This window comes from Xenopus tropicalis, chromosome 9, assembly GCF_000004195.4.
Source record: "Xenopus tropicalis strain Nigerian chromosome 9, UCB_Xtro_10.0, whole genome shotgun sequence".
NCBI lineage: Eukaryota > Metazoa > Chordata > Amphibia > Anura > Pipidae > Xenopus > Xenopus tropicalis.
This window is the reverse complement of record NC_030685.2, coordinates 88,828,309-88,854,119: the sequence shown is the minus strand read 5'-3', so window position 1 is coordinate 88,854,119 and position 25,811 is coordinate 88,828,309. Positions and strand designations below refer to the sequence as shown.

The 25,811-nt window shown below is 50.7% G+C and overlaps 1 protein-coding gene across 1 annotated transcript in view; it reads left to right on the top strand.

The window, feature by feature from the left end:
* Positions 1 to 25,811, top strand: part of sema5b (semaphorin 5B) — a 140,711-nt gene that overhangs the window by 47,284 nt on the left and 67,616 nt on the right. Inside the window, 1 exon segment of the mRNA XM_031892879.1 lies at positions 1,945 to 2,001. Coding sequence (XP_031748739.1) covers positions 1,991 to 2,001 — 11 coding nt within the window. The 5' untranslated portion in view covers positions 1,945 to 1,990.

Sequence of the window (25,811 nt, the reverse complement as noted above, 5' to 3'; positions counted from 1 at the left end):
TCCCCTTTTCCCCCCCACCCCCAATGTATCACTCATTCCCCCTCTCTGGGTAGGGAACCCCATAACCTGACTGCCCTTACAGTAAGGAACCCCTTCCTATGCTGATGGTGAGATCCCCTTTTCCCCCCCACCCCCAATGTATCACTCATTCCCCCTCTCTGGGTAGGGAACCCCATAACCTGACTGCCCTTACAGTAAGGAACCCCTTCCTATGTTGATGGTGAGATCCCCTTTCCTCCCCACCCCCAATGTATCACTCATTCCCCCTCTCTGGGTAGGGAACCCCATAACCTGACTGCCCTTACAGTAAGGAACCCCTTCCTATGCTGATGGTGAGATCCCCTTTCCTCCCCACCCCCAATGTATCACTCATTCCCCCTCTCTGGGTAGGGAACCCCATAACCTGACTGCCCTTACAGTAAGGAACCCCTTCCTATGCTGATGGTAAGATCCCCTTTCCTCCCCACCCCCAATGTATCACTCATTCCCCCTCTCTGGGTAGGGAACCCATAACCTGACTGCCCTTACAGTAAGGAACCCCTTCCTATGCTGATGGTGAGATCCCCTTTCCTCCCCACCCCCAATGTATCACTCATTCCCCCTCTCTGGGTAGGGAACCCCATAACCTGACTGCCCTTACAGTAAGGAACCCCTTCCTATGCTGATGGTGAGATCCCCTTTTCCCCCCCACCCCCAATGTATCACTCATTCCCCCTCTCTGGGTAGGGAACCCCATAACCTGACTGCCCTTACAGTAAGGAACCCCTTCCTATGCTGATGGTGAGATCCCCTTTTCCCCCCCACCCCCAATGTATCACTCATTCCCCCTCTCTGGGTAGGGAACCCCATAACCTGACTGCCCTTACAGTAAGGAACCCCTTCCTATGCTGATGGTGAGATCCCCTTTTCCCCCCCACCCCCAATGTATCACTCATTCCCCCTCTCTGGGTAGGGAACCCCATAACCTGACTGCCCTTACAGTAAGGAACCCCTTCCTATGCTGATGGTGAGATCCCCTTTTCCCCCCCACCCCCAATGTATCACTCATTCCCCCTCTCTGGGTAGGGAACCCCATAACCTGACTGCCCTTACAGTAAGGAACCCCTTCCTATGCTGATGGTGAGATCCCCTTTCCTCCCCACCCCCAATGTATCACTCATTCCCCCTCTCTGGGTAGGGAACCCCATAACCTGACTGCCCTTACAGTAAGGAACCCCTTCCTATGCTGATAGTGAGATCCCCTTTCCTCCCCACCCCCAATGTATCACTCATTCCCCCTCTCTGGGTAGGGAACCCCATAACCTGACTGCCCTTACAGTAAGGAACCCCTTCCTATGCTGATGGTGAGATCCCCTTTCCTCCTTACCCCAATGTATCACTCATTGCCCCTCTCTGGGTAGGGAACCCCATGTACATATATATATGTGTTTGTGGCACTGCTGGGCACCCCTGTGTATATATTTAGCCGGATGGGAATCGGATCGGTTCCAGCGTTTCCTGTTTATCTGATCTGAATCTGACCCAGAACTTGTTGCTAATTTTGTCTCATGGTTTATTTTCTATTCCATTTTTATTTACTGCTGTTATTAATAAAGCTTAGATAACGAGCCCCCCGTCGCCCCCCGACATTTAACCATGTAGCTTCCAGTCTATAGAATTTCCATCTCCATAGAGGGACCTTCACACCTACCCTGTAAGTGAATACAAATGAATAATTGTTGTTTTTGGTATTACTTGTCCTTTAACTCTGTGCAGAAGCCTCGGTGCAATTAAGGGAGGTGGAATGGGCTGTTCCAGCAGTGGGGGGGTTAACTGGGGAGGGCTGTTTCCAGGGAGTTGTCAAATTAAATGAGCGCCGAGGCATCTTTATAATGCTAATAGCCCTTGTGAGAGTGCCCAGCGCCCGGCGAGACTGCCACTCACTCAGCTCTGTCTCTCTCGCAGGTTCCCCTCGGCCCCAGTGATTGGCAGCCAACATGGCAGCGCGGTGATGCTGAGTCGGTAAGTACCCCGGGGGGTATCAGCAGGGTCGGGGGGGGGGATTGGAAGTGAGGCTTCAGCTACCCATAGAGGGGCCGGGAGTAGCGCAAAGAGGCCACGGGTACTAGTACTGGCCCAGTTAGAAAAGTCCAGTCTGTTAGTTCTGAAACTGGTGCAACCAACTTGGTTGGGGGTGAGTTTTCCTTTCTGTTACCAGTTCAGACAGAAACATCTTCAATATTGTCTCATTTCAAATGAATTTAGAATCCCAGGGGGGGCACTGTTGCATTGCTGTGTGTGGGAGGATCTGCATTTTAGTGCTGGTGACAATCGGTACTGCAAGTTACACAGTCACACTTACACTAACTCTGAAATACGGGTAGTGTCCGGGGATACTTGACCTTTAATGTTCTGTGCTCATGTAACTGCCCTTGCAGGGAAAGCTGGGAGCTGCAGCCGTAGAGGGGAGGCTGGGAGGCTGCAGCCGTAGAGGGGAGGCTGGGAGCTGCAGCCGTAGAGGGGAGGCTGGGAGGCTGCAGCCGTAGAGGGGGTGCTGGGAGTTGCAGCCGTAGAGGGGAGGCTGGGAGGCTGCAGCCGTAGAGGGGAGGCTGGGAGCTGCAGCCGTAGAGGGGAGGCTGGGAGCTGCAGCCGTAGAGGGGAGGCTGGGAGGCTGCAGCTAGAGGGGGCTGGGTGCAGCCGTAGGGGAGGCTGGGAGGCTGCAGCCGTAGAGGGGGTGCTGGGAGTTGCAGCCGTAGAGGGGAGGCTGGGAGGCTGCAGCCGTAGAGGGGAGGCTGGGAGGCTGCAGCCGTAGAGGGGGTGCTGGGAGTGCGCCGTAGAGGGGAGGCTGGGAGCTGCAGCCGTAGAGGGGGATGCTGGAGTTGCAGCCGTAGAGGGGAGGCTGGAGGCTGCAGCCGTAGAGGGGAGGCTGGGAGTTGCAGCCGTAAGGGGAGGCTGGGAGCTGCAGCCGTAGAGGGGAGGCTGGGGAGCTGCAGCCGTAGAGGGGAGGCTGGGAGCTGCAGCCGTAGAGGGGAGGCTGGGAGCTGCAGCCGTAGAGGGGAGGCTGGGAGGCTGCAGCCGTAGAGGGGAGGCTGGGAGGCTGCAGCCGTAGAGGGGAGGCTGGGAGCTGCAGCCGTAGAGGGGAGGCTGGGAGGCTGCAGCCGTAGAGGGGAGGCTGGGAGGCTGCAGCCGTAGAGGGGAGGCTGGGAGCTGCAGCCGTAGAGGGGAGGCTGGGAGGCTGCAGCCGTAGAGGGGAGGCTGGGAGGCTGCAGCCGTAGAGGGGAGGCTGGGAGGCTGCAGCCGTAGAGGGGAGGCTGGGAGTCTCACTGCCGGGGTTACAAAGGTACAGAAATCAATTTGGTAGAACCGCCTGATGCTTCAGAGTCACTTGGTATCTCTGAAATCAGTCCCAGTTAAGCACCTTCAGTTTAATTGTAAGCTCTTGGGCCAGAGAGATTGTTTTCTGGTCAGTGTTGCCCCAGTGCAGAGGGTCCCTAGGGAAGGTTGGGGGCTCTCACTTGACCCATCACACAGGCACTAAAACCCCAGAATGGCCGTTGGAGGGTGCAGGGAGTTGTAATTAGAAAGTCCCTTTTTCTCCCCCATCTCTGCTGAGACGTTAGTTTCTGTATCCACTACCATCCGTGTCAGGGAGTCCCCTGGGCCCCGTCCCTATCAGAAAGTGACCCCCGGTGCCAGGGCGGGGCCCTCGCTGAGTGACTGAGTGCGTTTGTGACAGTTTCCCACGCATTTCCCTCCAGTCGTGACGCACGCGGCTCTGCTGTCAGGGAGACAGCACTGAGATATGCAACGTCGCTCTGCGGTTCTGCCAAGGAAAATGAATGGACGCGCCAACGGCAGAGAAGCGCGGGGAGTAGGCACCATGCCAACCCGGCCCTTAATAGCCAATCACCTGTGAAATCCACTCACTGCAGGGCCACCAGTTTAGGCAAAGGCACTGGGCTCCCGGGAGAGGGGGGGTTTGTTTATAGGGGTGTCCTTTTAAAGGGATGAGCAGGGGGTACAGGAGGAAGGGGTTACTGGGTGCTGTTTGTTTCTATAAAGTGTTGGCACCTTTTATTATTCATTACTGGGCCAATGGAAAGCTGTGACCAAACAGATGTTGTGGAACTACAACTCCCACACAGGGATTTCGTGGGAGCATCAGTTCAACAATAGAGTCAAGAGCTCGGCCCTTTTGTTGTTTGATCCGGCCCAGGTTTTCTCCATCCGACTGGCCAAGCTCATTACCGGGGGGGCAGTGCCGGCCGGGTCGCTCTTGTGCAGTCGGCGCAGCGTGAAAACCAAATGGCATTTGGGACGGGGCCGGCGCTGCCCCCGAGGAACCATTTCGGCACCTGTGAAGGATTGTGATTGTTTTGTGCGATGCCAGGGGCCCCGGCTAATGCCGCCATTACTGAACCAATCGGAGATAATAGGGAATTTCATTCTAATGGATGTTGCACAAACCCCTCTCTCCCGAGTCCTAAATATCCAATCAATTACTATGGAAATGGGACGGGATTATCTCGGAGTAGCGTTTGGGGGATTATCTGGGTAATTGCAGCAATAAATAAAGGCAAAGTGCGATTTGGGCAGAGTTGGGCCGGCGCCGGCCGCTCGCTGTTTGGCTCCCAATTTCATTATGTTTCTCATCCTTTCAGCGCCGAATCCAATATACTGACCCACTGTTTGTCTAATAGCTCTGCCCTCCGGCAGCTTTACTTACCCTTTAAATTGTCAGCTGCACTACCGGGCCCAGCCTGAGGGGTGAGTGCTTATTTGTGCCCTGGGTACCCCTGGAACTATAGCGGGGTGACTGTTACCCCAATGTTTCTATATATCTGTAACCTTGTTATGGGCTAAGGGGGCCCAGCCTGAAGGCCAGTTAGGGGGGGATTTGGGGTGAGTGCTTATTTGTGCCCTGGGTACCCCTGGAACTATAGCGGGGTGACTGTTACCCCAATGTTTCTATATATCTGTAAACCTTGTTATGGGCTAAGGGGGCCCAGCCTGAAGGCCAGTTAGGGGGGGATTTGGGGTGAGTGCTTATTTGTGCCCTGGGTACCCTGGAACTATAGCGGGGTGACTGTTACCCCAATGTTTCTATATATCTGTAACCTTGTTATGGGCTAAGGGGGCCCAGCCTGAAGGCCAGTTAGGGGGGGATTTGGGGTGAGTGGGTATTTGTGCCCTGGGTACCCCTGGAACTATAGTGGGGTGACTGTTACCCCAATGTTTCTATATATCTGTAACCTTGTTATGGGCTAAGGGGGCCCAGCCTGAAGGCCAGTTAGGGGGGGATTTGGGGTGAGTGCTTATTTGTGCCCTGGGTACCCCTGGAACTATAGCGGGGTGACTGTTACCCCAATGTTTCTATATATCTGTAACCTTGTTATGGGCTAAGGGGGCCCAGCCTGAAGGCCAGTTAGGGGGGGATTTGGGGTGAGTGCTTATTTGTGCCCTGGGTACCCCTGGAACTATAGCGGGGTGACTGTTACCCCAATGTTTCTATATATCTGTAACCTTGTTGTGGGGGGCAGGCTGATAGAATGGGGCGAGGGGGCTGTGCCCATTTCCCCACCCCACGTGTATCCCATTACATCGGAATATTCGCTGCTCCTTTCTATACAGTAATTGGTGATATTGGAAGATCCGGACAAGGACAGTTCTCATTAGGAATCAGATTGATTGGATTTATACAATGAAGGTTCCATATACTGTACATTAATCCGTATGTTGTTGCTGCACCAATCAATATCTATTTGGGTTGGGTCAGGGCTGTGTGTGTAGAACTCGGGTTTATATGCCAATTACTTTAGATTGGATTGGAAATTAAGAAGCAGCAGCAGAGATAATTGGTATTTTCTAAAAACTCGGGATAAACCAAATCTAGAATTTGCTTTAGGATTTTGGCCAATCCTGACATCTGGCAGAACCAAATCACATGACATTAAAGCTCTTTATTCCCCTTTGTTGCCCATGGAAATGAGAGAGTGCGGAGTTGGAGGAATAAATTGCCCTACAAACAGCGCTAAATGGGGCAAAGGGGGTAAATGTTGGAAGGGTTACTGCCTGCCCTGCTCTCATTTCCCTACAGAAATAGGGGTTGGTAGCACTAGGTAGGTACCTAATATATAGGGACAGAGACGGGAAAGTGTTGGAAGGGTTACTGCCTGCCCTGCTCTCATTTCCCTACAGAAATAGGGGTTGGTAGCACTAGGTAGGTACCTAATATATAGGGGCAGAGACAGGGGAAAGTGTTGGAAGGGTTACTGCCTGCCCTGCTCTCATTTCCCTACAGAAATAGGGGTTGGTAGCACTAGGTAGGTACCTAATATATAGGGGCAGAGACAGGGGAAAGTGTTGGAAGGGTTACTGCCTGCCCTGCTCTCATTTCCCTACAGAAATATTCCCTACAGTTACATTACAGGAGGGGGCTGTATGTATGTATATATATATATATATATCGCAGCTGGTAAGGATTATAAAGCTTTTTCTGCTTAATGCAAACAGTTTTGGTTAAAGTTCCCCTTTGAATTCCGAGTGTTTGTTCTGTAGAACAGAGAGTTTTGTGTAGTTAAAATGACTTTCGTCTGTAGGAAATTCGCCCAAAGGCTTTAGCTTATTAGTTTGCCTTTAGGCACATGATTACTAAATGGCGCTATGTTGTGGGTCAGTCCCTGCCGGTTCAGAGGTCAAGTGATGCTCAGGATCCATCAGTTACAAAAAGCATCAATTAGATACAAAATGTCCTAATGAGATCGTTATCAGTGGCTTTGAGTCATTATCCTCCCCAACAAATTTACTCAACATCCCGGGATTTGCCCCAAATTCTAAGTCAAAACTTCTAGTCAGATATTTATGGCTGTGAGTGGGAAACGTATAGCAAATCCCTCTGATTCATTATCAGCCTCATTGCTGTATATTCTGTTTTATCTCTTTATGAGCAGGGCAGGCAGTAACCCTTCCAACACTTTCCCCTGTCTCTGCCCCTATATATTAGGTACCTACCTAGTGCTACCAACCCCTATTTCTGTAGGGAAATGAGAGCAGGGCAGGCAGTAACCCTTCCAACACTTTCCCCTGTCTCTGCCCCTATATATTAGGTACCTACCTAGTGCTACCAACCCCTATTTCTGTAGGGAAATGAGAGCAGGGCAGGCAGTAACCCTTCCAACACTTTCCCCTGTCTCTGCCCCTATATATTAGGTACCTACCTAGTGCTACCAACCCCTATTTCTGTAGGGAAATGAGAGCAGGGTAGGCAGTAACCCTTCCAACACTTTCCCCTGTCTCTGCCCCTATATATTAGGTACCTACCTAGTGCTACCAACCCCTATTTCTGTAGGGAAATGAGAGCAGGGTAGGCAGTAACCCTTCCAACACTTTCCCCTGTCTCTGCCCCTATATATTAGGTACCTACCTAGTGCTACCAACCCCTATTTCTGTAGGGAAATGAGAGCAGGGCAGGCAGTAACCCTTCCAACACTTTCCCCTGTCTCTGCCCCTATATATTAGGTACCTACCTAGTGCTACCAACCCTATTTCTGTAGGGAAATGAGAGCAGGGCAGGCACTAACCCTTCCAACACTTTCCCCTGTCTCTGCCCCTATATATTAGGTACCTACCTAGTGCTACCAACCCCTATTTCTGTAGGGAAATGAGAGCAGGGCAGGCAGTAACCCTTCCAACACTTTCCCCCTGTCTCTGCCCCTATATATTAGGTACCTACCTAGTGCTACCAACCCCTATTTCTGTAGGGAAATGAGAGCAGGGCAGGCAGTAACCCTTCCAACACTTTCCCCTGTCTCTGCCCCTATATATTAGGTACCTACCTAGTGCTACCAACCCCTATTTCTGTAGGGAAATGAGAGCAGAGCAGGCAGTAACCCTTCCAACACTTTCCCCTGTCTCTGCCCCTATATATTAGGTACCTACCTAGTGCTACCAACCCCTATTTCTGTAGGGAAATGAGAGCAGGGCAGGCAGTAACCCTTCCAACACTTTCCCCTGTCTCTGCCCCTATATATTAGGTACCTACCTAGTGCTACCAACCCCTATTTCTGTAGGGAAATAAGAGTAGAAAGTGAATATTGCTCCTTTCACCTCCCAGTTGCTGTTGCCCCCACCCCCCACTCTGAGGGGCATTATTTTGGCAGTGAGTGAAAGTGCCTATTTGGGTAAATACCCCCCCCCCACTCATCATACAGGGAAAAGTTGGTGCAACACCATTTTTTTTTGTTTTATTTGTTTCTATTTTGGGGCTGGGAAGGTTGGGGGCCCCTCCGGTCGGCTTTGTTCTCAGGGGAGGGAGGAGATAAAGGGGAAATAATTAAATTAAGCGGAAGACAAAACTGTTTGTGTGGGGAGTGGGAACACACTGTGAATATCCAAGGAGGGACCCTCTTTTATCTCCGACGTGAGTCTTTTCAGAAGCGGCAGCTGCGCCCGAATTCCTGCGAGGTGACATCACTGGGGGGGGGGGGTCGTACCCAGAGCTGCGCCAATCGCAACAAAGAAATGCCACGCTGTCTACATGGGGTCCCCTTGGCATCGGGGCTTCCAATCCGTAGTGGGATTTGTAGAGTTAATGGTGGTGCCAGTGGCCCTATAATGACTTGGGGCCCCAGTAACTACCAATCCACATTGGCCACTGAAAACAATAAAGGGCAATAATTCCAAATTATTTCTGTAACTGATAATTACAAATATTCCAGCCAAAAAAATAAATTATGTTGGAATTATTGCCCTTTATTTTGGGCCCCGGGTTCCCCTGAGAGTCGATATTGATGCCCTAAAGCTTTTTCCTTTGTCTGGAACAATGGGAGTCGGACTCCCGTCAGCCTCGCTCTGGGCACAGCGGCCGCAGTCTGGGGGCCGAGGAGGGGCCCCTCGTATCGCTCAGCTGGGTACGTTGGTGCCGGGGGGCGCCTCTGCCAATGGGAGGATGGCAGAGAGATCCCTGGGGTAATTACTCATGGTTGGACAGTCAGGGGATGTTTTACCCAGAGCTGGGAGCTGCCATGTTGCTTCCCTTACACAGTATGAGTCAGTATTATGTGCCCAGAACATTCCTTTTTTTTTTTTCCTGTGTTGTTAGAAATGGGTGCCTGTCGGGGTGGCTGGGAGTTGTAGTTGCGCAGGGTATAATCAGTCAGGGTGCTGACAGCTCTTTCAGGCGAGTGACAGAGACAAGTGACTCTCAGGATTCAATTACACAGCGAGACCGGCGGAGAGAGTCACTGACCCGGGGCTGATGGATTTGCCGAGGGGGGGTATCTGGCAGGGCGGGGGGATTAATGTCACTTACTATAAGGAATATCGGCCTTGGATGTACCTGCTGTCTCTGCCTATGGGAGATCCCTCTCTGTCTCTTTATTAGAGAGAGCGGCACAGAGTGTCCCTTGGCTGCACCCCAATACTACATAGGGGGGCTACTCACTAACCTCTGCCCAATGTCAAGCTGAATGTTTTCCATTGGGCGCCAGATTTTAGCCCATCCGTCACCGAGGTGGGGGGCCCTGGCAACGAGTAGAATGGGGGCCCCCAATAATGAAACAAATGCCCCGCAGAGTTATAATAATTTGAGATTAGAATTTATCGCAGAGAAATGCACCCACTTTCCATTCATTCCTATGGGGTTTTCAGAAGCAAATATATCAATGGGGAAAGTTACAGTTCACCATTTGATAAATAAAAATCCCATAGGAATAAATCAAGTGGGTGAATGTTTCTGTAATAAGCTTTAATCTCACATTCTGATAAATCTGACCCTTATTGTCCCCCACCCCTGATACACCTGGCCACGCCCCATTATACCAAAGCCCCACCCACTCACCTGCAAACCCCACCCCCTTTGCTGCCCTCAAATCAGACATTTACTGTGCTTCCCAATGGTGACCCCCTCAAGCCATTGATTTTGCCCCAGGCAAAGTACCCTTATTGTCCCCCACCCCTGATACACCTGGCCACGCCCCATTATACCAAACCCCACCCACTCACCTGCAAACCCCCACCCCCTTTTCTGCCCTCAAATATACATTTACATCTTATGGAATCTCCTTTTACTATTGGACCCCTGACCCTCTGTACCCCCCAATGGTGACCCCCTCAAGCCATCGATTTTGCCCCAGGGGCAAATACCTTAGGGTATTATTTTCACATACCCCTGGGTTTTTTTAAGCTTTTCCTACAAATGAGATGCTATAGGAGTGGATCTCGGCGCTGATTGCAAGGCCGATGGGTTTCCATGCGCGGCTGCCCGGCGTCGGTGCATTATTTCTGCGCAGAGGGCGATTAAACACGAGAGGCAGATGGCGAGTTTCACGGCCCTTGAAGATTCCTCTCGTACAGGGACGAGTGGCGGAGCAATCAGCGGCGGGTCGGGAGCAGCCAATCACACGAGCCTGTCTGGAATCTATAATTTCCATCTGAAACCCGTAACAAGCTGGAGATTTGGCATCAAAGGGCAAGTAAAGCCTAACAATAATAATCATCTTGCTCTCCTCGCCGGAGCCCACCGGCCGCACTCCCAGCACAGCGTTCGCATTTACCTTAGATTATCAGTGATTGGGGGGTGTTTTATAGCTCGGCCGGGGGGCGCGGTGATAACCTGGACTGTTCTGTCTGGTTCTGACTGAACTGATCCAGTTTTATGCCCTGAGTGCCCCCCCCCCCCCCCCGGAGAGACAATAGGAGAAGATAAACCAAGAGCAAAGGCATCAGAACCAGCAAGGGAAACAATCCTTATTGGTCAGACTTTATGCATTTTAATTACATAACCAATAGTATAGGGCCCCCCCAATATCTTATTCCCAACCCAAGGGCATTAATATAAAATTGCCCTTTGCTGCAATGGTTTAACTAAAATACACTACAGTCATGGGGGGGTCAGGGGGGCCTGGACTGGGGGGGGGGTATTTATATGACTAAGCGTCGGCCCCCCTGCCCCCTGATCACTTGTCATTACACCACTGCTTGGGGATCAGGTTTACAGTTGGGGTTCCAGTTTGTCCCAAAGGGGTTCAGTCGGGTTGAGGTCCTGGCTCTGTGCATGGCCAATAGCATGATAGGGCCCCCCCCCCAGACCAGTGGTGTACCTAGACCTAGGGGGGGACATAAGGGGTGGCAGGGCAATTTTGGGGGGGGGGTGTGAGGGGCAGTTGAGCAGGGAAAGGGAGGGGCAAGTTATTGCTCTGTAGCTGCGCCGCTGCCCCAAACTGCTCTGCCCCAACGTAGGAGGCACAGAATTGCCAGGAATGTCATTGTACCCTGGAGCCTTCGCTGGGACCGGGGGCCCAAACTGTAGAATCAGCCCCCGGCCCATTGTGCCTCCCCCACTAGTCCTGGCATCTGCCCAACCCAGACTCTTCCTTCAGACTGGCAGATAGTGAGGTGCCAGTTATCCCTACAGGGGGCGCAGTTCCCGGCCGTGCCCATTACTGCAGCCGGCGCTGAGGGTTCCCCCCAAACTGGATCCTGACATTACTGGAACCCTATTATTACTGGTGCTGGTCCATTTGTCTCTGAGTTGCCCCACAGCCGGGGCTCAGCAGTAGCTTTATGTATGTATGTATGTATGTATATCTTTATTTATAAAGTGCTACTTATGTACCCAGCGCTGTACAGTAGAATTCATTCATACAAACAGGGGGTTAATAAGATAATAGATAAATACAAAGTATAACAATAAATACAAATAAATACAAGGTACAGTTACAATAAAGAGTCAGAAACACAAGAGGAAGGAGGTCCCTGCCCCGTAGAGCTTACAATCTATATGGGAGGGGCAACTAACAGACACAAATGGGCAAATATAAGTGCTGTAGGTCACAGTGGGTGACACTACAATATAAGTGCCAGTTCCCAGCTTTGGGGCTCAGCAGTAGCAGCTTTGGGGCTCAGCAGTATCTTTGGGGCTCAGCAGTAGCAGCTTTGGGGCTCAGCAGTATCTTTGGGGCTCAGCAGTATCTTTGGGGCTCAGCAGTATCTTTGGGGCTCAGCAGTAGCAGCTTTGGGGCTCAGCAGTAGTTTTGGGGCTCGGCAGCAGTAGTTTTGGGGCTCGGCAGCAGTAGTTTTGGGGCTCGGCAGTAGTAGTTTTGGGGCTCGGCAGCAGTAGTTTTGGGGCTCGGCAGCAGTAGTTTTGGGGCTCGGCAGCAGTAGTTTTGGGGCTCGGCAGCAGTAGTTTTGGGGCTCAGCAGCAGTAGTTTTGGGGCTCAGCAGTAGCAGTTTTGGGGCTCAGCAGTAGCAGCTTTGGGGCTCAGCAGTAGTTTTGGGGCTCAGCAGTAGTAGTTTTGGGGCTCGGCAGCAGTAGTTTTGGGGCTCAGCAGTAGCAGTTTTGGGGCTCAGCAGCAGTAGTTTTGGGGCTCAGCAGTAGCAGTTTTGGGGCTCAGCATTAGTCTTGGGGCTCAGCATTAGTCTTGGGGCTCAGTAGCAGTTTTGGGGCTCAGCAGTAGCAGTTTTGGGGCTCAGCAGTAGCAGTTTTGGGGCTCAGCAGCAGTAGTTTTGGGGCTCAGCATTAGTCTTGGGGCTTAGCAGTAGCAGTTTTGGGGCTCAGCATTAGTCTTGGGGCTCAGCAGTAGCAGTTTTGGGGCTCAGCAGTAGCAGTTTTGGGGCTCAGCAGCAGTAGTTTTGGGGCTCAGCAGTAGCAGTTTTGGGGCTCAGCAGTAGCAGTTTTGGGGCTCAGCAGTAGCAGTTTTGGGGCTCAGCAGTAGCAGTTTTGGGGCTCAGCAGTAGCAGTTTTGGGGCTCAGCAGTAGTTTTGGGGCTCAGCAGTTGGGGACCCCTGATTATCAGTGGAATGGAACTCCCTGCCGCCCATTACTCCCGTGACCTTGCTGCGCCCGTGGAAGGGACGGGGGGGGGGCTCCGTTACCCGCCGGCCGGTCAGTTAGAAGCCGCCGCACGTTTCTGGAGTGACAGGGGGGGTCATTAGGAAGAAGGATGGGTCCCCCCGGCATTGTGCGGAATTTCATTTGTCTTGTACAATGAGCGCATTATGGGGCCGTCGGGCCCCGGGGGAACAGGACAATGGGCAAATACAACATTGTGAGCGGCGGTTTTATAGGCACTGAAAGAACCGCGACAGTTTCCTAATTCTCATTTCTCTGGTACCAGAACCTCCATCAGTCACTCGGGGCCCGGAGCGGCCAAAGGTACATGCGGGGGCGGGGTACTGGCTCCTCAGCCAATCAGGTCTTGGAGCAGAGTACTGAGGACCTTAGATTGTAAGCTCACTGGGGCAGGGGCTGATGGGAATGAGATAGGGACCTTAGATTGTAAGCTCACTGGGGCAGGGGCTGATGGGAATGTGATAGGGACCTTAGATTGTAAGCTCACTGGGGCAGGGGCTGATGGGAATGTGATAGGGACCTTAGATTGTAAGCTCACTGGGGCAGGGGCTGATGGGAATGAGATAGGGACCTTAGATTGTAAGCTCACTGGGGCAGGGGCTGATGGGAATGGGATAGGGACCTTAGATTGTAAGCTCACTGGGGCAGGGACTGATGGGAATGGGATAGGGACCTTAGATTGTAAGCTCACTGGGGCAGGGACTGATGGGAATGGGATAGGGACCTTAGATTGTAAGCTCACTGGGGCAGGGACTGATGGGAATGGGATAGGGGCCTTAGATTGTAAGCTCACTGGGGCAGGGACTGATGGGAATGGGATAGGGGCCTTAGATTGTAAGCTCACTGGGGCAGGGACTGATGGGAATGTTGTTGAATGATGATAAAGCTCTGGGGAAATGTGTATATAAATAACAGGAAATTAATGTGTAACTGTAACTCCCAGCCTCCCTATCAGTCTGTAAATCGTTCCAGGAATCACTCAGTGAATATGTGGAATGAATTGATCCGGGGGGGGGGTTGTTAGAATTTCTGTGTTTGGGTGGAGTTCCCCTTTAATAAATTCCCAGTATGTATTATACATGACAATGAGCTTTTTCACAGTAATTGGTTAAACCCCCATCTACAGGGATTACAGGCAGGTGATGTTTAACTACAGCTCTCACTCCCCACTGACAAACAATAGCCCCCCCCCATCTCCCTACACAATGGCTCTTCCCGCATAACCCACAGGCCCATCTGCTGGTGTCCCACAAGCCTCCTTATAAATAGCCCATTATCGGGGGCCGCTGGAGCCTCCGCCAGGAGTCATTCTGCATCTCCCGCTAATGAAGGCTTTTGGGCACATTATTGCCCATGAATATTCTCTGCGGCGGAATTAATGGCCGACTCCGAGCGCTGCCCTGGAATTAACCCCGCCAGCACCTGCAGTCGCTCTCATTGCCTTCTATGGAGAGATACCGGCAGTGTTCCTGCCCCCCGGGGGGGTTATTCCATTCTGCCTCTTTTCCCTTGCAGGGTTCTAGGTAATTACAGTACTAACGAGCTTAGAACTCTAGAGCTTCCTATGGAATATTGGGTGCCTGGAGTTTTTTTTTTCACTGATTGGTTTCTATGGGTTACTGCCCGGGGGGCAAACTTGCCCAGTGTTGATAAATGAGCCCCACTAGTGATGAGCTAATCTCGAAACGCAACTTTTTTAATGTGACCGCAATTTTTTTGGACGTGACCGTGACTTTTTCCCCATCACTACTATTGCCCCCTACGTGGAGCTGCCATAGTGGTTGGTTCCACAGGGGCTGTCCCCGGTTCCCCAGGATACCATAATAACCCCCCCACCCTCGTTTATCTGTGCGCTGCTAACGATGAGACTTGATTAATATTTTCCAGACTCTCCGTTCCCTTCAGCGCAGCCTCTGAATAACAAATCCATTCTTAATTGGAACCAACCTGCGGGGAGTCGGAACAGAACAATGTTTCCAACATCAGAATAAATGTATTTACCGCTGCCTGAAAACAGATGTTCCGCTTTCTTTTATGTTTCGAGTGTGGGGGGGGGGGTGTTTCCTGGGTTCTGATTGGCTGCCTCTGCTTCCCTTTAGCTGTTCGCAGCAGTGCTGCCTTGCTTTATGGCAGAGACTGTATAAAGGGCCTTATTTAGATTTACAGCACTGCTGTCAGGAGAGACCCCTGGTGAGTGGGTAAGAGTGGTTCTATTTCTAGGCAGGGAGGGGGATACTTGCCCTGGGGCTGTTCTGACTGGGGCAATGGGATTTATTTGCCCGACACAAGCCGAGTGGGATTAAAGCATTTCCCTGACACGAGTTATTTGTTTGTGGATCCGGTGTCGGATTCTGCACCAAATATACAGGTTAAACATTAAGCCCCGGGGGGGGGGGGGGGGGTTGCTGCCTCCTTTGTATTGAGCTCTACCCAGGGCTGGAACAGGGGGCCTGATTGGCTGCCTCTGCTTCCCTTTAGCTATACACGGCAGTGCTGCCTTGCTTTATGGCAGGGACTGTATAAAGGCGGATAGGCCTTATTTAGATTTACAGCACTGTTGTCTGGAGTGGCCCCTGGTGAGTAAATAAGAGTTGCTCTATTTCAGGGCAGGGAGGGGCATACTTGCCCTGGGGCTGTTCTGACTGGGGCAATGGGATTTATTTGCCCAACACAAGCCGAGTGGGATTAAAGCATTTCCCCGACACGTGTTATTTGTTTGTGGTTCCGGTGTCGGATTCTGCACCAAATATACAGGTTAAACATTAAGCCCCGGGGGGGGGGGGTTGCTGCCTCCTTTGTAGTGAGTTATACCCAGGGCTGGAACAGGGGGCATTAGCGTTGGTCCCTGGCAGCAGAGGGGCCCCTGGGGGGCACAGAGGGCAGAGAAATACCTTTGTATCCAAACAGGAAACTTTGTATCAAACCTTTTGTCTCATTGTCCTCAGCTGGACAAGTCCTGGGGGTCTTTGGGGGTCTCCTGAGTGATTTAGTGGGTATTGTGCCTGTAACAATAGGCGTCTCTGTGCCTTTAAGGTGCCACGCGCCGGAGCCAGGGAGCCGAGTGCCCGTTGGTGGGGAGAGATTCCAGCAATATTTGGGACATAAAAGACGTCGCTGCCCCATAAAGTTTAAGTGCTCTCCAACTAAACATTGTGCCGCCTCCGCTATTATTGCCCTTTTTCCTCCTAATAAACGTCGCCTCCGATAAATCAGCCAATGGCGCCCGAAGCCCTGGGTCGTATTGCTGAGCGGCAGCGCCTAGAAATGGGCAGCTACTGGGGGGCAGTTGGGCATCACTGATAGAGACCCCAAGGGCCGGGGCACAACAACAGGTGCAGAATTGTGCCCATAAAATGCCAAACACTGTGCCTACTTGTGCCAATCTATACTAGCCACGTGTGCCAAGCTATACTAGCCGCGTGTGCCAATCTATACTAGCTGCGTGTGCCAGTCTATACTAGCCGCGTGTGCCAATCTATACTAGCTGCGTGTGCCAGTCTATACTAGCCGCGTGTGCCAATCTATACTAGCCGCGTGTGCCAGTCTATACTAGCCGCGTGTGCCAATCTATACTAGCCGCGTGTGCCAATCTATACTAGCTGCGTGTGCCAGTCTATACTAGCCGCGTGTGCCAGTCTATACTAGCCGCGTGTGCCAGTCTATACTAGCCGCGTGTGCCAGTCTATACTAGCCGCGTGTGCCAGTCTATACTAGCCGCGTGTGCCAGTCTATACTAGCCGCGTGTGCCAGTCTATACTAGCCGCGTGTGCCAGTCTATACTAGCCGCGTGTGCCAGTCTATACTAGCCGCGTGTGCCAATCTATACTAGCCCTACTAGCCGCGTGTGCCAGTCTATACTAGCCCCCGCGTGTGCCAGTCTATACTAGCCGCGTGTGCCAATCTATACTAGCCGCGTGTGCCAATCTATACTAGCCGCGTGTGCCAGTCTATACTAGCCGCGTGTGCCAGTCTATACTAGCCGCGTGTGCCAGTCTATACTAGCCGCGTGTGCCAGTCTATACTAGCTGCGTGTGCCAATTAGCCAGGGGCGCCCCCTATGGTGCTCCGGGCAGTTACTTTGCCTACTGACATGGCATGGGAATAACTTTGAGCCAATAAGAGCCACCCGTGGAGTCAGTTTATATTGCAGTATGGGGGGGGGGGGGTTGGAGGAAAGAGTAGATCCCCCCCCCCACATCTGGGTTCCATTCCGGCGCTGGGAGTGCAGGTAACGCTGTTGGGGTGCATCTGCTCCGGCCGCTCCCTTTGATGCAAAAGAGGATGAGACCCCCCCCCCCTGGCAGCCGGAATTCTACAAAGAACTTGAAAGTGGGACGTTTGTATCAGTACGGGGGGTGTCAGTGAGTGCGGGGCCCCGGGGCCCAATCCCTGTGTGAGATCCCTGGTTTGGCTGCTGACAAGCACCCCTCTTGTACCCTCTCATACTCTCTTGTACCCTCTCATACTCTCTTGTACACTCTCATACACTCTGGTACCCTCTCATACTCTCTGGTACACTCTCATACACTCTGGTACACTCTCATACACTCTGGTACTCTGTCGTACTCTCTGGTACCCTCTCATACTCTCTGGTACCCTCTGGTACACTCTCATACTCTCTGGTACACTCTCATACACTCTGGTACACTCTCATACTCTCTGGTACACTCTCATACACTCTGGTACACTCTCATACACTCTGGTACTCTGTCGTACTCTCTGGTACCCTCTCATACTCTCTGGTACCCTCTGGTACTCTCTGGTACACTCTCATACTCTCTGGTACCCTCTCATACTCTCTGGTACCCTCTGGTACTCTCTGGTACACTCTCATACGCTCTGGTACACTCTCATACGCTCTGGTACACTCTCATACTCTCTGGTACCCTCTCATACTCTCTGGTACCCTCTGGTACTCTCTGGTACACTCTCATACGCTCTGGTACACTCTCATACTCTCTGGTACACTCTCATACGCTCTGGTACACTCTCATACTCTCTGGTACCCTCTCATACTCTCTGGTACACTCTCATACTCTCTGGTACACTCTCATACTCTCTGGTACACTCTCATACTCTCTGGTACCCTCTCATACTCTCTGGTACACTCTCATACTCTCTGGTACCCTCTCATACTCTCTGGTACACTCTCATACTCTCTGGTACCCTCTCATACTCTCTGGTACACTCTCATACTCTCTGGTACACTCTCATACGCTCTGGTACACTCTCATACTCTCTGGTACCCTCTCATACTCTCTGGTACACTCTCATACTCTCTGGTACCCTCTCATACTCTCTGGTACCCTCTCATACTCTCTGGTACCCTCTCATACTCTCTGGTACCCTCTCATACTCTCTGGTACACTCTCATACTCTCTGGTACACTCTCATACTCTCTGGTACTCTCTCATACTCTCTGGTATTTAATGTTAATCTTTGGTACTCGCTTATATTCTCTGATACTCACTAATGCTAAGTGACACTCTCTGACAGACTGTGAGACCCACTGATACTCTCTGACAGACTGTGAGACCCACTGATACTCTCTGACAGACTGTGAGACCCACTGATACTCTCTGACAGACTGTGAGACCCACTGATACTCTCTGACAGACTGTGAGACCCACTGATACTCTCTGACAGACTATGAGACCCACTGACACTCTATGAGACCCACTGATACTCTCAGACACTCCCCAATACTCTCTGACACTCTATGAGACCCACTGGCACTCTATCAGACCCACTGATACTCTCAGACACTCCCCAATACTCCCTGACACTCTATGAGACCCACCGACACTCTATGAGACCCACTGATACTCTCAGACACTCCCCAATACTCCCTGACACTCTATGAGACCCACTGACACTCTATGAGACCCACTGACACTCTATGAGACCCACTGATACTCTCTGACACTCTATGAGACCCACTGATACTCTCTGACACTCTATGAGACCCACTGACACTCTATGACACTCCCCAATACTCCCTGACACTCTATGAGACCCACCGACACTCTATGAGACCCACTGATACTCTCAGACACTCCCCAATACTCTCTGACACTCTATGAGACCCACTGGCACTCTATCAGACCCACTGATACTCTCAGACACTCCCCAATACTCCCTGACACTCTATGAGACCCACCGACACTCTATGAGACCCACTGATACTCTCAGACACTCCCCAATACTCCCTGACACTCTATGAGACCCACTGACACTCTATGAGACCCACTGATACTCTCTGACACTCTATGAGACCCACTGATACTCTCTGACACTCTATGAGACCCACTGACACTCTCTGACACTCTATGAGACCCACTGATACTCTGAATCCCCAGATGTTACTAAATTGGTCTTTTGGCCTTTGTACCAGTTTCCCCAGTTCCCATGTTGGGGGGGGGCACAAATATTGTTTCCCTTTGCCCCCCCCCCCCCCCCCCCCCCCCGGCAGAGGAAAACAAGCTGACACTTTATGGTTCCGGCGCGGGTCCCTGGGGGAATAAAATCGCGTTTATATGTTCAGATTCAGCTTTTATGCTTCATATAAAAAGGAATAATAGGAAGGTGCGTTCCCCATAAACTCGCCAGTAAACCCCCCCGTAAGGCAATGTGGGCGGGGCCACCGAGCCTTTCTGCCCCAATTTCACTCTTTCCTGCAAAAACATCCGTTCCTTCTGTATCAGCCTGAGAATCATCTGTATCAGAACAATCTGACTTACTGCAGTGCTGAAAAGTGACACTTTTGTATGTCCTGCCCCCCAGGGGCCTGTCATGTGACCAGGCCCAGCCTCTTTGCTCTTATACAGCAACTCCAGAAAGGGGGGAGGCAATAAAACAACCCAGAATGCAACTCCTGACTTTATGAAGATAAGTGACATCACAATGGAGACTTTGGCTGCTGGAGCTGCAGTTATGGGAAAGCTGAGCGACTGCTGGGGGGCCTACATGTCTGCTATGTAATGGGATATGTATTAGTATTAGGAGAATGTTATACAGTCGGGGGGGGCATTGGGCTCGAGTGACGTCACAATGGTCTCATAATGTAACTGATACTTTGTTACTAACTTGCTAAGGCTGCTGGGAGTTGTAGTTGCACGGAGTAACCGCAGTCTGTACGCAGATCCTTTCCTATTGTCAGCATTCCAGTTCTCTGGTATTAAAGACCAAGGGGATTGGAAAGGCGGGGGGCACGGGGGCGGGGGGGGGGGTGCGGCAGAAGGAAAGAACGAGTAAATATATTCATTAATATTTCCCTGATAAACTCCCAGGTGACTGCAATATGTGCCGAGTAATCAAATCCCTTATCCCTGCGCCGCGAGACCCATAAATCTTCTCTAACTTGTCTGCGCCTTTAATCGTTATGGGGGTCACTCACCAACCGCGCAGCTTCCTAACTACCCACCCATGCATGGTATTAAAGGGGAAGTGTTCCCTAGCTATAAATAAATATATCAATAAAGTTTATTGCTCCTTTGTGTGTATTTATACATATGGGTAGGGGGTGCCATAGTGTTTCCCTTAGACAGTACAGTATGGGGGTACAGCTTATTGTGTGCCCAGAACATTCCCTCTCTGTATATTTGTATTTATACATATGGGTAGGAGGTGCCATAGTGTTTCCCTTAGACAGTACAGTATGGGGGTACAGCTTATTGTGTGCCCAGAACATTCCTTCTCTGTATATTTGTATTTATACATATGGGTAGGAGGTGCCATAGTGTTTCCCTTAGACAGTACAGTATGGGGTACAGCTTATTGTGTGCCCAGAACATTCCCTCTCTGTATATTTGTATTTATACATATGGGTAGGGGGTGCCATAGTGTTTCCCAATAAGCTGTACCCCCATACTGTACTGTCTAAGGGAAACACTATGGCACCTCCTACCCATATGTATAAATACAAATATACAGAGAAGGAATGTAATACCTTTATGCTGCACATACAAAGGGCAAGTTACCCCTACTTATAACTATGCTACAAACATAATAGTGAACAGTAAGAGATTAAAGGGCACACTGACCCATCTGGCCCATTTCCTGTGTAACAGAGAGCGGAACTGATTCTCTCCCCGGGGGCAAATCCCCAAACTGTTTCCCTTTCTCCTACCAGAGCTCTGTATGATCAAACCCAGACTTGGCCGTTCCTTCAGGACTGAGAGGCTTTTCTGGAAAAGGTTTGAGCTCAGGAATCAGAACACGATGAGATTTTCATTAAAGTGTCGAAAATACGAAATATCCAGTTGTAATCCCACCGCGTCCAGACATGTTCTGTTAGATTGCAAGCTCTGCTGCCCACATTAATGTATTGTCATTGTGTCAGTGTTTGTGTAGACTGAGTGGATTCCCTGTACCCCTGGTCCTGTTACTGTATCAGGGGGACCCCCAAACCCTGTCTGACCCCCCACTCTCAGATGACTGCACATAGACCACTATGGCCGAATGCTACAGACACTGCTGCCCAACTACCACTTGCCCCCACTCCCCCCGCCCAGTGGTGTAACTATAGAGACCCTGCGGTTGGGGGGGGGGCCCAGATTATGCACTCTGCTTCCTCCATAGTTGTTAAATAGCCCCCCCACTCCAGCTGCCATCATACGTACCCTGGTGCAAGTGAGCGGTGAGTAGGGGACAGGAGTGGGCGGGGAGCAGGGGGACACAAGTGGGCGGGCCAGGTGGAGGGAGGGGGGGGGCCCAATCCACTCTTTTAGTTACTTGGGTAAAACCAACAAACAAACAAGGGTATACAGAGTAACAACAGGGTCAGAGGGCCCTTCTCGCAAGAGCTTACAATCTACAGACAAATCTGTCCAACCAAGTCTGTGCATGTGTGTGTCCAACTGTAATTGTAACAGCAACAGATGCGCTATTAGCAGCTCCCTCTCCCCCCCTCCATGGGGCTAGCCATATTCTTCATTTCCCAGGGTGCCACAGCCATGTGACCTGTGCTCTGATAAACTTCAGGCATACTTTACTGCTGCGCTGCAAGTTGGAGTGATATCCCCCCCCCTCACCCCCAGCAGCCAATCAGCAGAACAATGGGAAGGGAGCAAGATAGCAGCTCCCAGTAGGTATCAGAATAGCACTCAATAGTAAGAAATCCAAGTCCGGCTTGGGACTCCTCCAGTTACATGGGAGTAGCAGAAACAATAGAGTCTGAGCTTTCAGCCAGCGCTACACATTAGAACTGCTTTCAGCTAACCTATTGTTTCTCCTACTCCCATGTAACTGGAGGAGTCCCAAGTCGGACTTGCTGAAAAGCAAGAACTGCTGTATATACAGTTATGCCAGTGGCTATAAGTTCCGCACACTGACACATGTACATGCTATTTACACGTATGTTTGTATGTTGGGCTATAGTATCCATCCCATAGGCTGCCTGTGTAACTGGGGCGCCGGGCCCTGAGCAGGAAGGAGTTAACGTCTGAGAACGGCTGTTAATTGAGCTGTTGTTAATTTTATGCAAAGGACGTTTGTTTATTGGGAAAACGATACAATTAAAGTCACTTTAACACTAAAAATCCCCCCAGGGCCGAGGAGATAATTATGTTATTCATTACGAGAGAAACCGGCCCGGGGCGCAGATCTGCCGCATTGATCCACTCGCTCTTGTTCTACGGCCTGAGAGGGAAGGAATTCCCGGCTGCACCGGGCGCTGCGTGGGGCCCCGGGGCCCTAAACTCCTACACTCCGGGGGCTGCGGGAACCAATCATTCCCCTGATTGTAATGAGATTTACTCTCCTAAATGAGCCGATCCCTGGTAATTCATAAATATATTATTAGTTCAGCAACGCAGACAGGCAGGGCGTACAGGGAGATCCGTCTGCTGTTAGATTTAAAGGGCAAGTAAACCCTAATGTTTAGTTTTCAATTGCTTACAGATATACTAACTGTTTACTCTCTGTATTTATTGTTATTTACACATAATAGTGGAAGCTGCCATAGTCATTCCCATTAGAAACAACACCAGAAAGGGGGTACATTATCCCTTATAATACATGAGTGATACTCAGAGTTCCCTGTATAACTCAGCCTGCAGCCTTGTGCCTTTATATGGGGGGCACAGAACCCCTCAGTGACTGCTAATATCCTTATCATTTACAGTAGGGGGTACATCATCCCTTATAATACATGAGTGATACTCAGAGTTCCCTGTATAACTCAGCCTGCAGCCTTGTGCCTTTATATGGGGGGCACAGAACCCCTCAGTGACTGCTAATATCCTTATCATTTACAGTAGGGGGTACATTATCCCTTATAATACATGAGTGATACTCAGAGTTCCCTGTATAACTCAGCCTGCAGCCTTGTGCCTTTATATGGGGGGCACAGAACCCCTCAGTGACTGCTAATATCCTTATCATTTACAGTAAGGGGTACATTATCCCTTATAATACATGAGTGATACTCAGAGTTCCCTGTATAACTCAGCCTGCAGCCTTGTGCCTTTATATGGGGGGCACAGAACCCCTCAGTGACTGCTAATATCCTTATCATTTACAGTAGGGGGTACATTATCCCTTATAATACATGAGTGATACTCAGAGTTCCCTGTATAACTCAGCCTGCAGCCTTGTGCCTTTATATGGGGGGCACAGAACCCCTCAGTGACTGCTAATATCCTTATCATTTACAGTAGGGGGTACATTATCCCTTATAATACATGAGTGATACTCAGAGTTCCCTGTATAACTCAGCCTGCAGCCTTGTGCCTTTATATGGGGGGCACAGAACCCCTCAGTGACTGCTAATATCCTTATCATTTACAGTAGGGGGCACCTTGACCACAAGGCTTACAGTCTGACTGACCAGGAATTGTATAGTTAAACCATTCCCTGTAATTTAGTTCCCAGCTGTTTGTATTTATTACAGTGAGTATTTTCTCTCCTATTCACTCAAACAACTGATAAAAGCAGCGCGGGGGACGCAGTGGGAGTCGTTATACGTCGATATTCCCCCCCCCGCGCAGACAATGAGGCTGGAAGGCTTCAGTATTGATGGCGGCTCCACACTGCGGATAATGGTGCAGAGTCGGGGCCCCGGCCGATAAGAACACAGACATTTGCCACTCAATTTCCTGGGCCTAAAATCCGTCAGTTCGATATCTCGGCGGGCAGAGTTGGGCACGTGCCCCGGGCATGGGGGGGGCTGGGAAGCGAATCTATTTACAGCTACAAAATAGATTCATGAAAGGGACATAAACCTTCCATAACGGCGCCGCCCAACCGGAGCAGGACTACAACTCCCAGATACAAGGGTTAAGCATGCTGGGAGTTTGGTATTTCAGCAGGTATTTGGTTGCTAGGGTCCAAATTACCTTAGCAACCAGGGAGTGGTTTGGATGAGAGACTGGTATATGAATAGGAGAGGGGCTGAATAGAAAGATAAGGAATAAAAAGTAACAATAACAATAAAACTGGAGCCTCACAGAGCAATAGGGTTTGGCTGCCGGGGTCACTGACCCCCATTTGAAAGCTGCAAAGAGGCAGAAGAAGAAGGGAAATAATTAAAAAATAAATAATGAAGACCCTAGTCACCCCCAAAAACTGTTTAAATGCTAAAGTCATGGGTTTCGGCACATAAAAGGAAGACCAATTGCAAAAAGCCCCTGGAATACAGTAAATAAGGTGAATTCGATTAAATCTCCTCCTCCATTTCTGGGCAATTTGCCCCCCTCCAGGAAGACATTATGGGGGGGGGGGTATGAAGGACAGAGTAGGGGGCAGAACTGACTGTGATGGTGCCATGTAAGATGAATCTGTGGCTCTAATTACATTAAACGGGGGGATCGGCCGACACTGCAGGGCAATTGGGGGGGGGGGGGGGGTTGGTTACAGTAGCTCAGCCAGGAACTAGTAGGGGTTAGCACCGAACGCTGAGACTCCAACGCTTTTTCCCGATCTCTCCGGGTTTGGACCCGACTATCTGGGCTGCTGGTTCGGGCCGAGGATACAATAAGTGCGTATTAATGTGCGAATTACCGGGCGAGCCCAGTCCCGTTATCCACCCCCCCTTAATCCGCGGATCCCCAGGCTGTTCCTGCGCTTTGGGGGAGACTTTAGGAGCGGATTAAACTTTGTGAGATAATTAAGTACCGAGTGCGTCTGCGGCTCCGCGACCCCCCGCCCCCGCGTTACCGGATCCGCGTAATTACATTATCCCTCCGCCAGAACCGCTTGTCTGTAGCCAAAGGTGATGGCTGCCTCTTCCTCCTATTAAATCATTATCTCTTGCGTCTCTTATAGCTGTCAGGCATTAGTACAGCTCCCTGACCCACAGAGCATGCAATTAAATATAATATGTCTGTATAAGGAGAGACCTGGGAATGGCCAAGTCGTCCGTCATTGGTGGAATCAGAATGAGACGTTTGGGATGTAGTTATTCCTAATGGTGCTGCTGCTTGGTATATGTATAGGTTGCTTTTCCATTTGCTGCACTCAATAGGCCAGTTCCTTGTTCTAGTTCAGTAAGGAAAGTAATATGCATGTATAGAGTTAGGGGCAGCAGTGACCGCCCTATTGGTCAGTCAGTATTGACCAGTAAGACGGTTGTTATGTTATTATTATTATTAACATTTATTTATAAAGCGCCAACATATCCCGCAGCGCTGTACAATAAGTGGGTTACATACATTGGGCATACAGAGTAACATATAAAGCAATCAGTAACCGATACAGGAGGGGAAGGGAGCCCTGCCCAAAAGAGCTTAGACTCTACAAGGAGTAACATATAAAGCAATCAGTAACCGATACAGGAGGTGAAGAGAGCCCTGCCCCAAAGAGCTTACACTCTACAAGGAGTAACATATACAGCAATCAGTAACCGATACAGGAGGTGAAGAGAGCCCTGCCCTAAAGAGCTTACACTCTACAAGGAGTAACATATAAAGCAATCAGTAACCGATACAGGAGGGGAAGGGAGCCCTGCCCCAAAGAGCTTACACTCTACAAGGAGTAACATATA